Here is a 15,433-nt window from a genome sequence, read left to right on the forward strand (position 1 = left end):
TCACATGACAAGATTGGGTTGTGAAAATATTATGGGTGACTACTCTACCCTCCATGATATATCCTATCCTTTTGAATTTGAATTATTATAAATGCAAATATTGAGAGAGAGAGAGAGAGAGTAGGTGTAGGCTGTAAATACAAAAGAAGGTGGGGGCATAGTGGGGGCACAATTAAGGGCATCTCTCCATATCTATCTTAGAGGAAGCTCTTCTGTAAGGCATCTATCCCTCCAATATCATATAATATAAAATCATATAATTCAATCATATAATATATATATATATTATAAATAACTATGAATGTTCTGCCAGCCAATCACCACTCATTCACTTCAACCATAAACTTCTCCACAAAAAAAAAAAAAAAAAAAAACTTTTTTCCTTCACTTTCTACATACTTTTTTTATGGGTTCTATTTGAATAAGCTACATTTTTTAAGGAAGATTATCATACTTCGATTAACTTAGGGTGTGTTTGATTGATGATAAAAAAAAATATATATGGAAAAATAAAGGATTCAATGAAAAAAAAGATTATGTTTGTTTTTAGTGTTTTCAGATATGTGTTTGATAGCAGATTTGGTAATTGAATCTTAATTTAAAAAATTGCTCAATATATTTGTAAACTGGTGGTAGTTACCAACTAAATATTTAATTTAATCTAAAAAGTATTAATTAATTTATTAACATTTTTGTTATGAATGATGTATAATTATTATTTTACAACGTTATATAATCTATAACATGTTATATTTTACATGTTTTAATTTTAACAAAAATAAAATGAATTTATACTATGAAACAATATAATTATTAAAGTTTTTATCCTATTTAATGTAATTCTTACCTTAAAATTTTAAATTCTAAATATGAAAACACTGAAAATATAAAAATATTATTAAAATTTTAAATCTGATAAACATAAAAATATTATTTTTAGAATTTTCAATATTTGATCTCAAAATTTGAAAATAATTTCTAAAAATAAATCTATTAAAGATTGCAAACGCGCATTAACTGAATCTATCTTAATTCAATGAATCTGAAAACAAGAAACATAATACGGATTGTTTGTTAGATTCTATGGAGTATTATGATTGGAGCAAGAGAGGAGAATTTGTATGCATATTTATGATCTCCAAGGGAGGTTAATTATTTATGGCTTCAACGATTGAGAGATATGCTTGGAAATTCTATTTGATTTTTTAAATTTTAGTGAAATTCTATTTTTGGGGTGTTTTTTTTCTTTTTTACTTTTTGATAAAATTTTGCATTAATGTATTCAATAAAAATCTTACTTGACTAATATTTCTCAAGTACGTTGGCGTTGATGCCACATGCAAATGAAAATTTGGGAAAATAAATAAACCATTCGAGTTTTTTTTGTTTCTTTTTTTCCCGAATATCTTACATTAGTACAAGATTGATCTAATCATAAAAAAAAAAGATACATCACAATTTAAATGAGATAGATATAAAACAAATTAATTTTTAAAAGATAATCTAATTAATAAAATGGAGAATTTTTTAAATGAATTTTTTTGAAAGTTTGAATAACTCAAAGTCTTATTATATTATTAATACAAAGTATCTATATTATTATACTATTAATAAAAAGTAAAGTGTTTTATACGGGTAACTTACTTTCCTTTCCTTGCAATCAACCCCAACCCACATTTTTCTTCAAATATATATTCTCTTTTACATTTCTCATCGGTAATTAAAGTAATTAAAATTAAGGTTCTATAATAATAGATAAAGAATTGGGTTAAGTCTTGATAATCAAAGTCACTAATCCCTCTTAATCATGCTCTAAGGGACGTGCATCTTACAATGAACTTGCTTAAAATATTGATACTATTTCTTTTTATTTTAAGGTTAACCAAAGAGAGATACTAAAAGTGTATTTAAAATTAAATAAAAATTAGGTTTATAGTATTTTAGGATTTAACTAAGATATTTAAAAGGTTTAGGATTAAAATGAAATTTAGAAATTAAAAATAGGATTATTTAGACCTGAAATTCATTATTCAACATGTTTAGAATTAAAAAACATGAAATTGAATTGACCTTTTAACTTGCACATGGGTGAAGAATGATAAGAAGATTATTTCATTGTTTTTTAATATATTGTGCATCTTAATAATATTTTAAAAGTAATTATTTAAAATTGTACATACTTTTCTAAGTTCTTTTTATTCTTACCAACTAATATGAGGAGTAAAATATACACAGCTGTTCTTTCAAACTTTTGTCATTGGTTCAATTAATATTGTTTTGGTTAAATTACAAGTTTAACCTCTACATTTTAATGTTTTCTTTTCTGAGCACAACATGTGGAGGCGGAGGATCGAACTCACAATTTCTTGATTGTAGATATATGTTAATTACTGTTGAACTATACTCGCTTCGTAATTATGTGTCTTTTTAGTTAAATAACATGAGGTGGGAATTCGAAGTTCTGATATTTTAATTGATTATATATGTTTTAATTAGTTGAGTTAATTACGTTCAAAGTAACAATAGTTGTGTTTTTACTCACAACCTCTTCAAATTCCCGTGTCATTCATTCGCCCTTATCTTATCTTGTCCAACTCTATATTACATTGGTTAAAATAATAACTTGCTAGTTCTGCTAGCAAGCCCCATCAGATATTTAAGTAACATTGCTAATGGTAAATACTTATTATAGAATGAATATTAAAAGTTCGTCAGAGACGTAATAAAAATTTTTCAAAGTTTATGAACTAAAAATAGACATAGCGTTAATCATCCAAAATTTGGGCTAAACTTATAATTCAAAGTAACCAACCTTCAATATGATATAAAGCTTAAAAAGACATGAAATGGTATGGTTAAAAATTTAGGGTTAAGTTGGGAAAATGGTTAACTAATTCAAAGTCTTACCAAATAATAATTGCTTGGAAGAAGTTGGAAATTTAACTCAATTGAGCTAGCACCTTCTATTCTTTACTTTTCTCTTGAGTTTCTTTTTATTGCTTCCTATCCTAGACATCATGTGATCAGTCTTAATAATCTAAGTAAAAGTTTTCAAGCTCATAAAGGAGAGGGTAGTTAACAATATTAATTTACATGATTAACCTAACAAAAGTAAATAGTCCTTTTTTTTGTGAGTCACAAATTTGATAATTCAAGAACAATCTATAGACAGAATCTCTCTCTGTCTCATCATTTTTTCCACAAAAATACAAGTGAAATAAAGTGAACTTTGTATCATGAAATGAAAATTCTAAATCAAATTATATATATACATATATTTTTTTTTTGTTGGGTATCACCTAAAACATTTATTGTTGATGATAAAAGATAAATCTACTATTGATTTTCTATGCAAAATAGTAAAGACTTTGGAAAAATTTAGCTAACAGTTGTATTATATTTGTCAAAGTGACATTGATATTATGGTTAGGTGGGTGATGGTAATTAAAGAGGATGAGAGAGAACTAGTAGAGATTTTGTAATTTTGCAATAAATATTTACCTTAAATGGTTGAAAAGTATTTACCTATAAAGTGAAGGATTTGACTACTACTAATTGCGGTAAGGATAGGATTTCTTGTTACGATAGAAAGAGGACGATGATAAGATAAAACTTTCATAAAAAAGTTCATAAATTTAACTCGGGAGAAGATAGAGTTATCTGTTGTCTTAGATGTAGAGGCACCACATCAACTCATTCTGAATTTGACAATTAAACTCTACCATGGTGACAATAATATATTGCAGTGGGGTTTTACAGAAAAATTATATAGTTTGACAGCAGGATATAAAAAGTTTAATAACTCTAATTCTTATTACTTTTAAATATTTAATATAGAAAAAAGATGTTCAAAACCCTAATTATAAAACCCTTCTCTCCAACTTTTTTGATCCATCCCTTGAACGAAGTATTTGTTGAATTGAAAACATTCTTATTCGAGCCTATAAAGTTGTGAGTCATAAGGTCGTCTTTGGGCATGTTATATGTTTTTCTTGAGAAGATGTAAATTTGATTAGTTGAGTTATATCTTAAGATAAAAGCTCATCGTTGAGTATTTAGATGAATAGTTTTTAGCTGTTTCATTGTCTACTAATTATAATTTAAGTCATTAAACGAAAACTTATAATCAAGTTTGATTCCTAGTTTTGTATTTTAGCTTCGAACATAAAAGAAGAGTTGTTCAAAGTTTACCAAGTCATTAGGTATCAAAACGCATTAGTCTTACGTGATAAACCCTGTTAATTAAATGAATTGTCACTGCAGTGAGTATATAAAGAGGTGTTTGCTTGGACGACTTGACTTAGATTTCTTTGTGCTTTTGGCTTTGACATCCCTTAAACTACAAAATTAGTCAAAGTTGGGGCCGTGGATGGATCGTATGAGATGTTGAATTCACTCGATTCAATTGTCCATTTCATTAAATTGTAATACATATATTAAGTTTGTGAAGAATGTTTATAGGATAAGTGTTTTTTTTTTAAACATAAGTATGAAACTATAACATTTGTTTTTGAGGGGCAATGATGAATGTTTGGCACTTGTTTTTGCAAAAATCTACAAACTTTATCGCTCTTCTCTTTATACCAATCTTTCATTTTACTCCTCAAAGTATAATTTTCTTATTAAAAAAAACATCAATTTTGCAAACGAAAAACAAAATGATGGTCATATTTTGATAACAATTTTACTTTTTACTTGTTCAAAAATCAAATTTAAAAAACTTATCAATACCTATGTTTTCTTTATGTTTAGCTTTTCACTCTTTTAATAATACTTTAAAAATCTTTATCAAGTTTTAAAAAGCAAAAATAAGTTTTTGATTTTTTTTTTAAATATTTAAAATTTGAGTAAGATTTCATAAACATTTGTTAAATTATATTTTAAAAGAAAAGTTAATAAATGAGCATGATATTCAGAAACAGGAAAAAAAATGTTAATAAAGTCATTAAGATTTAATTTTCTCGAAAAAAATAAACAAAGAAATGGATCACAAAAGTTTTTATTTTCCCATTGCCAAACAAAATAGAAGAGCAAAATCATAATCAAAGGACCTATTTTTTTTTCTCCTCCTTATATGAATCACTTCCCAACTTCATTCGATGTAGTGATCCATAACATAATGAAATCAATTTTTTTTTCTTTTATCACACCATTGCTTCTAAAAACATTATTGAGAATCAAATTTAAGAATAGAAAGAACGATTGATGAAGACTAGAAAGAAAAAACAGCCATATATGGTATCAGAACTCAAAAGTTTAAATGAACATTCGGTCAGTGAATATTGATAAAATCATCGGAAAAAAAGTTATAATAAAAGTTGATATTAATATTAAATTTGTTGTTGACCTAAAACATCCAATACACAGCCTTCATGTTGTTTTGGAACTTTTAGTTTTTGTGAACCTAATAATGACATTATACACATATATAGTTCCACATAGAAGTTGGCTGTTTGATGATTTTTGCATTAAATTGGCCTATGTAGCTACTTCCTATTCAAATTTGGTCCCACTCACACTTGAATTATTGTTATGTCCAATCCACTTGTTTTTTAACTCATTAATTGTATTCACCCAATTAATTGATTGTAAGTTTTAATATAATTTCTCCCCCAATTATATAATTGATATATTATATTAAAAAAATGATGTTCTTGAAGTTTCTTAATGTTTTTTTTCCCATAATTCAAATAATGAAAATGAGTGAGATGGCAAAACATATCCAAATTGGCATCTAATTTGATTTACCAACTACAAATAATTTGCACTATATTTTATTCAAATTTAATTTTTTATTTCTTGCTTGATGGTTCTCTTCATCTACTAGAAGCAAATGAAAAAAAGACACTTTGGTAATTAATGAAATTCCAAATTAACATGGTAACCCTCTTCTTAATTACTAGGTTATAATAATTAAAGGCTTATTTTGTTTTGTAATATTCGCTAAAAAGTTAGCAAATCTTAATATAATTCAACTAGTCATGACATCTATCTCCGACCAGAAAATTGTGAATCATCTTTACCTGTGTACTCAAATATCACTAAAAAGTTTGAAGGATGTGTATATGCTATATTAAAACGAATTTCAATATTTGAAAAGTTGTATATTTATTTGTTTATATTGGTTAACAATTATTTTATGTAACAAAAATATTATTATGTTTTCAGAAATCAATCCGAACATGGTTGAATTGAATAAATTGAAGAAGATATTAACTTGATTAAAAGGTCAAATGATCGAATCTCCACCCACCTATTGTTCATCTAGAAAAAATTATGTTTTCAGATAAAATAAATCTTAAAATTTGAATATTTTAATTAATAAATTGTGGGATAAATAGTAACTAAAATTTAATAGTAAGTATAACTTTCTAAAGTGACTTATCATTATTAGATTAGAAACATCAGCATTAGCTAAGCTAGTAATTAAGAAATTTTATTTTAGTACAAGGGTGTTAATTAATTTCAACCCAAGTTTGAAATGAGATATATAAGGTTAAATTCAGTTACATAGCTAAGTATAAGAATAAAAATAACTTTTTTTTTTCTAAAAATTATTTAAATAATTACTAAATTTTAATAATTAATTATTATTTCATTTAAAAATGACTTGTGAAAGAACAGAATCACACTCATTTATTAATTATATTTTTAGAATAGAACATTGCAAATGAAAATTTGAAGTTTAAACCTCTCAAGAATACTAGTGACGTCTTGACTAATTGAAGTATTAAGAGTCGGTTTGATAATGATTTTTGTTTTTAGTATTTGGTTTTTCTATTTTATGTTTTCTGTTTTAAAAAAACAAAAATCATATATATTTGATAATTGTTTTAAAAAAATAAAATAGAAAACCAAATATGTTTGATAAATATTTTATATTTTTAAAAAGTTAAAAAGTTAAAAAATTGAATATATATATATATATATATAAACAAAAATCATATATATTTGATAATTGTTTTAAAAAATTAAAATAGAAAACCAAATATGTTTGATAAATATTTTATATTTTTAAAAAGTTAAAAAGTTAAAAAATTGAATATATATATATATACACACATACACATACATAGATACATTATAGAAGAGAGAAAATCTACCGAGTAAAGATGAAAATGATTTGTGGCAGGAGTTGGATTGGAAAAAATTTTAATCTTCATCTTTGTGTTGTTCTCTTATTTAGGTCCAAGTTCAAGAATCTTAATTTAATAATTATCAGTTTAATAATTATTTTTAGAATTTAAAAAATAAAAAGGTAATAAATGTATATATTTTATAAAAAATATATTATTTACTAATATAAATAAATAATGTTGAAAAGTATTTAATATTTTATTCATAATTTATTAAAACAGTTAATAAAATATATATATTAATTATTTACAAAAATAGAATCGTGGGTAGGGTCGGGGTATGGTGAGAAATGCATTCCATGTTCTTAAAGTGGGACATGACTCTACGAGGATTTTTGTTATCCCTGACGTAGAGATATTAAAATAAAAGTTTAGAAAGATAAAACTACACTTTTGAAATAGAAATGTTATGTAGGTAAAAAAAAAAATTTAGATAAATAAAAGAAAACAATTTGGTGAGAGAAAAGTTAAAGAAAAAAAATTTCTAGAGAAAGTAAAGTCCATAACAGAGTATATGTTAGAGGAGTAGAAAGAGCGAGAAAAAGTTAGAAAAAATTGAGACAAGGAAGTTTGAAATATATTTGTCATAGAAAATAAAATAGAAAAAGAAAGAAATATTATAGTGGAATAAAATTAAATGAGAAAATTTAAACACAGAAAAGTTGAAAATATATTTCTCACATAAACATCATATTAAGAAAAGAAAGGAAAAGAGAAACATTGCAGGAAAATGTTAAATTTTGTAAGGAGAGAAAAATGAGAGTGATATTTTAAAAAAATAAAGAAATAAAAATATATAAAGATGAAAATTTTGGAGAGATAAATAATAGTAAATATTTTAGAGCTGAAAATTTACAGAAAGAGAAAGATAAATTTTCTAGAGAGAGCAATTTGAATGAAATTTGTAAAATGTTACGAAAAAAGGTTAAACATTAAAATATATATATATATATATATATATTGAAAAACGTTTTTATAAAACAAAATATAGAAAATTGAATTGCTTATTAAAAATGCATGCTTAAACTAAAAATAAAAAACGAAAACCAAACGGTTATCCGCCCCAATATTTTAAAGTTTTAAATTGATTTTAAGCACGCCAAAAAAAAAAAAAACCCTATAAAAGTATCAAAATTTGACATTTTCCCTTAAGATTCTCTAGCTGCTTTTGTATTTGTTGCATCAAATGTTTGGAAAATTTTGTACAAGAAGTCTTTGGGGTTTCATAGGATTCTTCTAAATTAATGATGTTTTTTTTATTATTATTTTCAAACCCTAATACAATATATAAGAACATTCAATTGTTAATTATAACATTTAAAGAGTTTACTAGACTTTTTAATATCATTAAAATTAATTTATCTTGACACTGACTTAAGAATAAAATAATTAAAACACAAATATGGATCAAAATTGATCAATTAATTGTTTTCAACTCAATAGACATTAAGTTGAAATTCCAACAATTTTAGATATATATATAAACAAATATGTATTTTTAAATATAGTTAAAATTTTAAAATTTTAGAAAACTAATGTAATAAAAGAGATAAATAATAAAGCACATTTATGCCATATTTGAAAAAATTAAAAGTTGTGACCGTTGTTGATTTTTTTGTAAAATAAGTGGGGTGGAGATTCAAACTCACTATATTTTTAGTAAATTAAAAGTTGGAAACTTTTGGTGCTTTAAGTTATGTTCAGATCATCATCCCAACGACTTTTAAATTATGTATCATGCTAGAGATCAGTTCAAGGTTTTTATTATCAGTTTTCTCTTCTAAAATCTTAAAATCACTTCTTTATTTTGTAACTTATTTTATTTTTTAAAAATAAAATGTTCAAAATTATATCTAAAATTTGTAAATTAAAAAGATAGCTACGTTTTCAAAAATTTATTTTCTTTCCTTGAAATTTGACTAGATTTTATATCTTGTTCAAAGAACCAAAGAAATAAAGCAATGGACTGGTAATTAATAAGGCTTAATTAAAAAAAATTATCCGATCTAAACAAAACTACCTTATTAAGATAAATAAAAATATTTCTACAAAAGGCTTGTATAGATAAAATTTCCCTTTCATTTTTCATTTTTATATATGATTGCTTCAATCAAAATTTTAAATGTGGATGTAGATAAAAATATTGAAGTTTCAGTTTTATGAAAATATTGATGAAATTCCTGAAAAAAAATTATAAAAATAAAAATTTTATAACAAATATTTAAATTAATAAATAAATATTTCACATATTTAAGTAAGTTATAAATTATTTCTATAAAAAAAAGTTACAAATTTTGTTATATATATATATTACAATACTATGAAAATGTCAAGTTACACCTCATGCCAATGTCGACATGAACATATAGAAATATCTATGTAAATGTCAAATAGCGACGAAAATTCAATACACTAACTTTAATATAATTGTCATTTTTAATAATAATATCTATCATGAAAATATAGCTCAATATATTTATTAGTAAATAGTTTATTATTATTATCATGAAGTAATAGCCCTAATGACTTTCTTGTTTATCTTAATAATATCCTCTTTAACTTTTTTTTAAGGGATATAAATCTTTTATAAAAAATATAGTCACAATAAAATGTCCTCCCCCACTTATTAATAATACTTATGCGCTCATTAATCAACACTCATCTTTCTACATCACCACTAAAAATTTGACAGTTTATTATTTTTTAAAAATATTTTTATACATTTTCAGTCAAAAAGTTTAATGGAGTTAATTAGTACTTACCAATAACCGTCTAACTTTTTTCCTTTAAGCTTATGTAATGGTCTCTCTTTAAAAAAAAAAAAAAAAAGCCACTCATCAATATAAAACTTAAAAATAACAAAATTGACAAATGGGAGCTTAACATTTTTCAACAACCTTATCACAATATAGCTATAGTCATTTTCAAATCAAAACTACACTTATATGAGAGGGACTAAAATGTAATTAATTAATTAATTTTGAGAAAAACAAAAATTGATATACACTTGTCATATATACCCCCAAAACTGTATGGCTACACATCCTCCACCATTTATACACAAATTTTTTTTTCCAATAATGCTAAAAGAGTAATAATCCAGTGTATCTACTCGGTGTCAATTGTTTCGGTACCCTTGTACTCGTCATCGTTTGTCTTAGATTAAAAAAATTATATTCGCTCACGGGAAACTTCTCAAATTAAAAGATTCTATATATTAAAAAGTTAAAACGTAAAATTTCGCACTTACATTAAAATTTTTTATTGTATTCTGACTGTATTTATTTTAAATATATTTATGTTTGATATTCTATAAAATTTCAAAATCTAAAGTAGATGGTAGGTTTTGAATCTATTTTTTCAAAGTCTCTCTTTTTATATAGAAATTTTTTAAAAGGGATGAAATTTCGAATTAATATGGATACGGTTTTTCATTTCTAAAAATTCAGAGAGACAAATGAGAGGAAAGATACAAAATTTTAAGCAATTTATATTTACTTTTTGAGTTGCGATAAATTAAGGGACACTTGTTCTCGTCTTTCTTCCTTGGCTTCGTCCTTGACCACAATAACTACCGAGGGATCCAAAATGGTTAAATTTGAGAAGGAAAGAAATTTCAATCATGGTTGCATGATGATAAGATCAGAGCCGTCGATTTTATTTTATTTGAATTAATATGGTAGGACACAACTCAACTGAATTGGCCACCATTTACTTCTACTCATAAATGGCTTGGCCTAATAACATTGACCTACATCTAACTGGCTTAAATCCACAGTGGATCCCACAATAAATAATTTTTATTTTATGTAAAATAAAATTCAAATTTTATTTCACTTATTTTTTCCCTCCCTTAAAGTATTTAATAGAATTATGGAAAAGCAAAATCTTATCAAACTACCATTTGTCCCAATCAAGAGTAGGTCCCTCCGTAGGCCCTGCTGTAGAGAACCACAGCCCCACCCAACAAGTTGAAAACTGAAAGCAAGCGGGGCTGTTTTTCCTTTTTTTTTTCTGAATTTTTAAAAAATATCTAAGTAAATTCGAAACCCGGTGGAGGGTATTTTCGTCATTTTGCTACTTACCCCCAAAGTATAAAAATACTGAATTTACTCAGACAATCACAGATCACTAATCTGCCGATCTAAAAATAAAATATACTCTTAGGATTAGCCTCTCAATGATTAAAGGTCAATGGGATCCATGTTAGGGGTAATTCCGTCATTTCACCCCCACTTTTTCCAAAAAAGAATAACCTCCGTTTCAATTTTTTTTTTTAATCTAGTCCCTTTTTCAAAAAAACAAGAAATTTTTTGTTCACAACATTAATTCTCATTAAATTGTAAAAATTTCCAAAAAATTGAAAGTTTTATTTTATAGTTTTAAAATTAATAAAATAAAATAAAAAGGTGAGGTTATATGGGCCGGCTTTTAGCTAAATTTAGCTGGACAGACAAAAACCAACTTATTATCATTATTGTCTGTATGCGCGAGCTGTTCAAAAATCTCTGTAATATTTATTATCTTTTTACTAAATCAAAATAAAATCCCCTTTTTTCTCCCCATTTTTTTATATTTTCCATTTGTATATAACTTTCTGTGCCACTTTTATTATTACTGAAACAACAACAAAAAAAAAAAAAAAAGAGAGAGAGAAACCCCAGGTGGCAGGTTTTTTTTAATTAATATTATCATTAAAAAAAATCAATAAAGACCAAAGATTCCGCAGCTAAAAAGAAAAAGAGAGAGAGAAAAAAAAAACAAGTTCTTGAGATTGACAAGCAGATCCCCACCAGAAATAAAAATAAAAATTTAATTCCATCCCCATAAAACCCCCTCCTTTTTTTCAGATTTCACCTCCAAAGAAAGCTCTTACTGATTTTATTATTTATTATTTATTATTTTTATTTGATTTTGAATTTTTTTATATGGTGGTTTTCTTGTGTGTATTTAATTTTATTTATTTTTCCCCTCACTACTTCCTTTTTCTTTCTGCTGTAATTTGCAAAGGGAGGAGCGTCCCCCCACTCCCCAATTAGGCTATATTCTCTCTCCCTCCCTATGTTGGGTGACTCCCTTACTTCTTCTTCCTCAGCTGCCCCCGACGCGGCCATCGCCGTTGCGTCGGAGGCGGGGAACCGCCACGACGCAGCGATCGGCGGAGACGTCGCGGGCGAGGAGAATTCGGGTGAGGAGAATGAGCGAGGGAGAGGCGGCGGAGGAGGCGACGACGGCGACCGGAGCTTCGGCGGAAACCGGTGGCCGAGGCAGGAAACTTTGGCGCTCTTGAAAATTCGCTCGGAAATGGATGTGGCTTTTAGAGATGCAAGCGTTAAAGGCCCTTTGTGGGAACAAGTTTCCAGGTAACAACAATTAAATTCTAAATTCCTATTTTTGATTTTTTTTTTTTGAATTTTTTTTTCTGATTCAAAATTTCATAACGCAAATGCAAATTTCTTCTCTTGAATTCAAAGATCTGGAAGTTATTTTTATTTTTATTTATTTTTGGTTTTTTTTTCTTGTCGGCAGTTCAATCATTTTCACATCTTCTGAGTTCTGAAGTGATTTTTTTTTTCTTTCCTTTTTCTCTAACACTTAATTTTTTTCTTTCTCGGGAATCTAACGGAAACTAAAATCCCAATTCAGTGTCACTGAAATTCAAGGAGAGATTTTTTTTTTCCTTTTTTAAGTGGAAGTTGTTGGTAGTAGTTAATTTAGTATTGGATTTTTTTTTCTTAAACATTATTTGGTGAAATTCGCAGTCTGCAAATTGTGAAGGGAAAACATAAAATCAATTTTGTTGTAGTTTATTTGAATCTTCATCTTATTTTAAGCTCAATTATTGTTTCTACACATGCAATTGGTTTATATATGAGAGAGAGTGAAATTAGATTATTTATTGTATGAAAATTTTCATTTTTTTTTTGTTGTGGGGCTCTATTTTTTGTTTTGTTTTTTTTGTTTTTTTTGGTTATCAGGAAATTAGGGGAGCTTGGGTATCATCGAAGTGCAAAGAAATGCAAGGAGAAATTCGAGAATGTCTACAAATATCACAAAAGAACCAAAGAAGTTAGAAGTGGGAAACCAGATAGCAAAACTTACAAGTTTTTTGAACAATTAGAAGCTCTTGATAATCACCCTCCTAATTTCCACCCCCATTTGCCTAAACTTCCTCCTCCACCACCCACAACCGTGGCGGCGCCACTGCCACCGCCACCGCCGACCACCGTCGTCTCCCACATTCCCTCCACTGTTCCATCGCCCGCCGCGCCGCCCCACTTGATGAACATATCATTCTCCCAACCAAACCCCACAATTCACCTCCAATCACAACCGCCCCCGCCGCCAGTGCCATTGAACCCTACCAACTTGACAACCGTCGCTCCTTTCTTGGCAGCGGGATTTCATAGTATTGAAGCGGATCTCATCTCGAACTCGACGTCTGACGATGTCGAGGAGTCGACATCGTCAGATGAGGCGTCGAGGCGGAGGAAGAGGAAGAGGAAATGGAAGGACTTCTTCGAGAGATTGATGAGGGAGGTGATCCAAAAGCAAGAGGAGATGCAAAAGAGATTCTTGGAGGCCATTGAGAAGAGGGAGCAAGAGCGAGTTGCGAGGGAAGAGGCTTGGAGGGTTCAAGAGATGGCCAAAATCAATAGAGAAAGAGAGATTTTAGCTCAAGAGAGATCAATGGCCGCGGCGAAAGACGCCGCCATAACGTCCTTCTTGCAAAAAAATAACCGAAGGACAACAACAAAACAATAACACCAACCCCCCGTCGCAACCGCCATTGCGACCGCCACCGCCACCGCTGCAACAACAACTGGTCATACCCACTTCAAATCCGTCGCCAGCACCGCCGCCACCGCCACCGGCTTCCACATTGCAAGTTATTGTGGCGAATTCCAGCCCACAAAAGGTGGTGAGCCATAATGAAATGTTGCAGTTGGAGATTGTGAAAACGGATCATAATGGTGGGGAGAGCTACAGCATGAGCCCAGCTTCAAGCTCATCAAGATGGCCAAAAGTTGAAGTTGAAGCACTTATAAAATTGAGGACAAATCTTGAAGCTAAATATCAAGAGAATGGGCCAAAAGGGCCACTTTTGGGAGGAGATTTCATCAGCCATGAAGAAACTTGGGTACAATAGAAATCCAAAGAGGTGCAAAGAGAAGTGGGAGAACATAAACAAATACTTCAAGAAAGTGAAGGAGAGTAAGAAGACAAGGCCTGAGGATTCAAAAACTTGCCCTTATTTTCACCAGCTTGATGCTTTGTATAGGGAGAAGAGCGGCAACAACGGCAACAACGTCAACAACAGCAAGCTCGATAATATCGTAATCGGATCATCGACGCGGATTTTGCAGCACCAGCAGCAGCCGTTGATGGTGCGGCCCGAGCAACAATGGCCTCCCCAGCAGGAGCTTGCCCGCCCCGACTCAGGCAATGAAGAGATGGAGAGCGAACCGATGGATCGGGATGATAAGGATGAAGACGATGAAGACGACGACGACGAAGAGGGTGGTGGGAATTATGAGATTGTGGCTAGCAAACCAGCTTCTGTGAGTGCTGCAGAGTGAGTGAGGACAAAGCATGCTGTGGCTCTGGGAAAACTCGGGCACGAGTCGGGTCAGGGTTGTCGGGGCGGGTTTCGGTGTGGGAACTGGATTGAATTTGAGGATATTCTTCATACACACACATCCACAGAAGTTACTGAAAACTGATGAGGGGGAAGGGAGAGGAGAGGGGTGTGGGTTGAGAAATTGTAGAATAGAGTCCGGCGAGAATTATATGTTTTTCCATTTTAATAATTTATTTATTTTTTTTGGACTAAAAAGAAATAAGTTTGGGGTTTAGAGAGAGAGAGAATGGAGTTTTAAGTGTTCCACAACAAGAAATAAAGAGAGAGACTCTTTTCTAGTGTTGTATTTTGGCATTTGTGAGATGTTTTATGTAAATTTCAAAATTTGTTTGTCTATTATAATCATTATTAGTTTTTTTTAAATAAATTTCAAAAATAAAATTCATGTGATTATCTCTCTCTCACCATGAAGAAAAAAAGAAATGATATTTATTTTATAAAAAAAATTATGATGTGAATCAAATCGGGATAAAATAAATTATGTTAACTAAAATTTACCTTTTATCTCTATTATTATTATTATTATTATTTTGTGAGTGTATAAAATTTGTAATTATATTCTAGTTTATTAATCTTAGTGATCATATTAATGAGTGAAGTTTAATATAACAAAGAATTAACGTGATGTTGATGTGGACACAATTTTTTTTTTGAT

At 28.6% G+C, this 15,433-nt stretch overlaps 1 protein-coding gene across 1 annotated transcript; it reads left to right on the top strand.

Annotated features, from left to right (window-relative positions):
* Window positions 1–12,008: 12,008 nt before the first annotated feature.
* Window positions 12,009–15,114, top strand: LOC111021133 (trihelix transcription factor DF1). Its single transcript, XM_088119913.1, is given in 4 exon segments — window positions 12,009–12,499; window positions 13,115–13,868; window positions 13,870–14,241; window positions 14,243–15,114. Coding segments are annotated over 4 exon segments (1,902 nt in total). The 5' UTR covers window positions 12,009–12,197; the 3' UTR covers window positions 14,717–15,114.
* The last annotated feature ends 319 nt before the right edge of the window (window positions 15,115–15,433 follow it).

This window comes from Momordica charantia (assembly GCF_013281855.1).
Source record: "Momordica charantia cultivar OHB3-1 chromosome 11 unlocalized genomic scaffold, Mcharantia_2.0 BLBB01000011.1, whole genome shotgun sequence".
In the NCBI taxonomy this organism is placed as follows: Eukaryota; Viridiplantae; Streptophyta; class Magnoliopsida; order Cucurbitales; family Cucurbitaceae; genus Momordica; species Momordica charantia.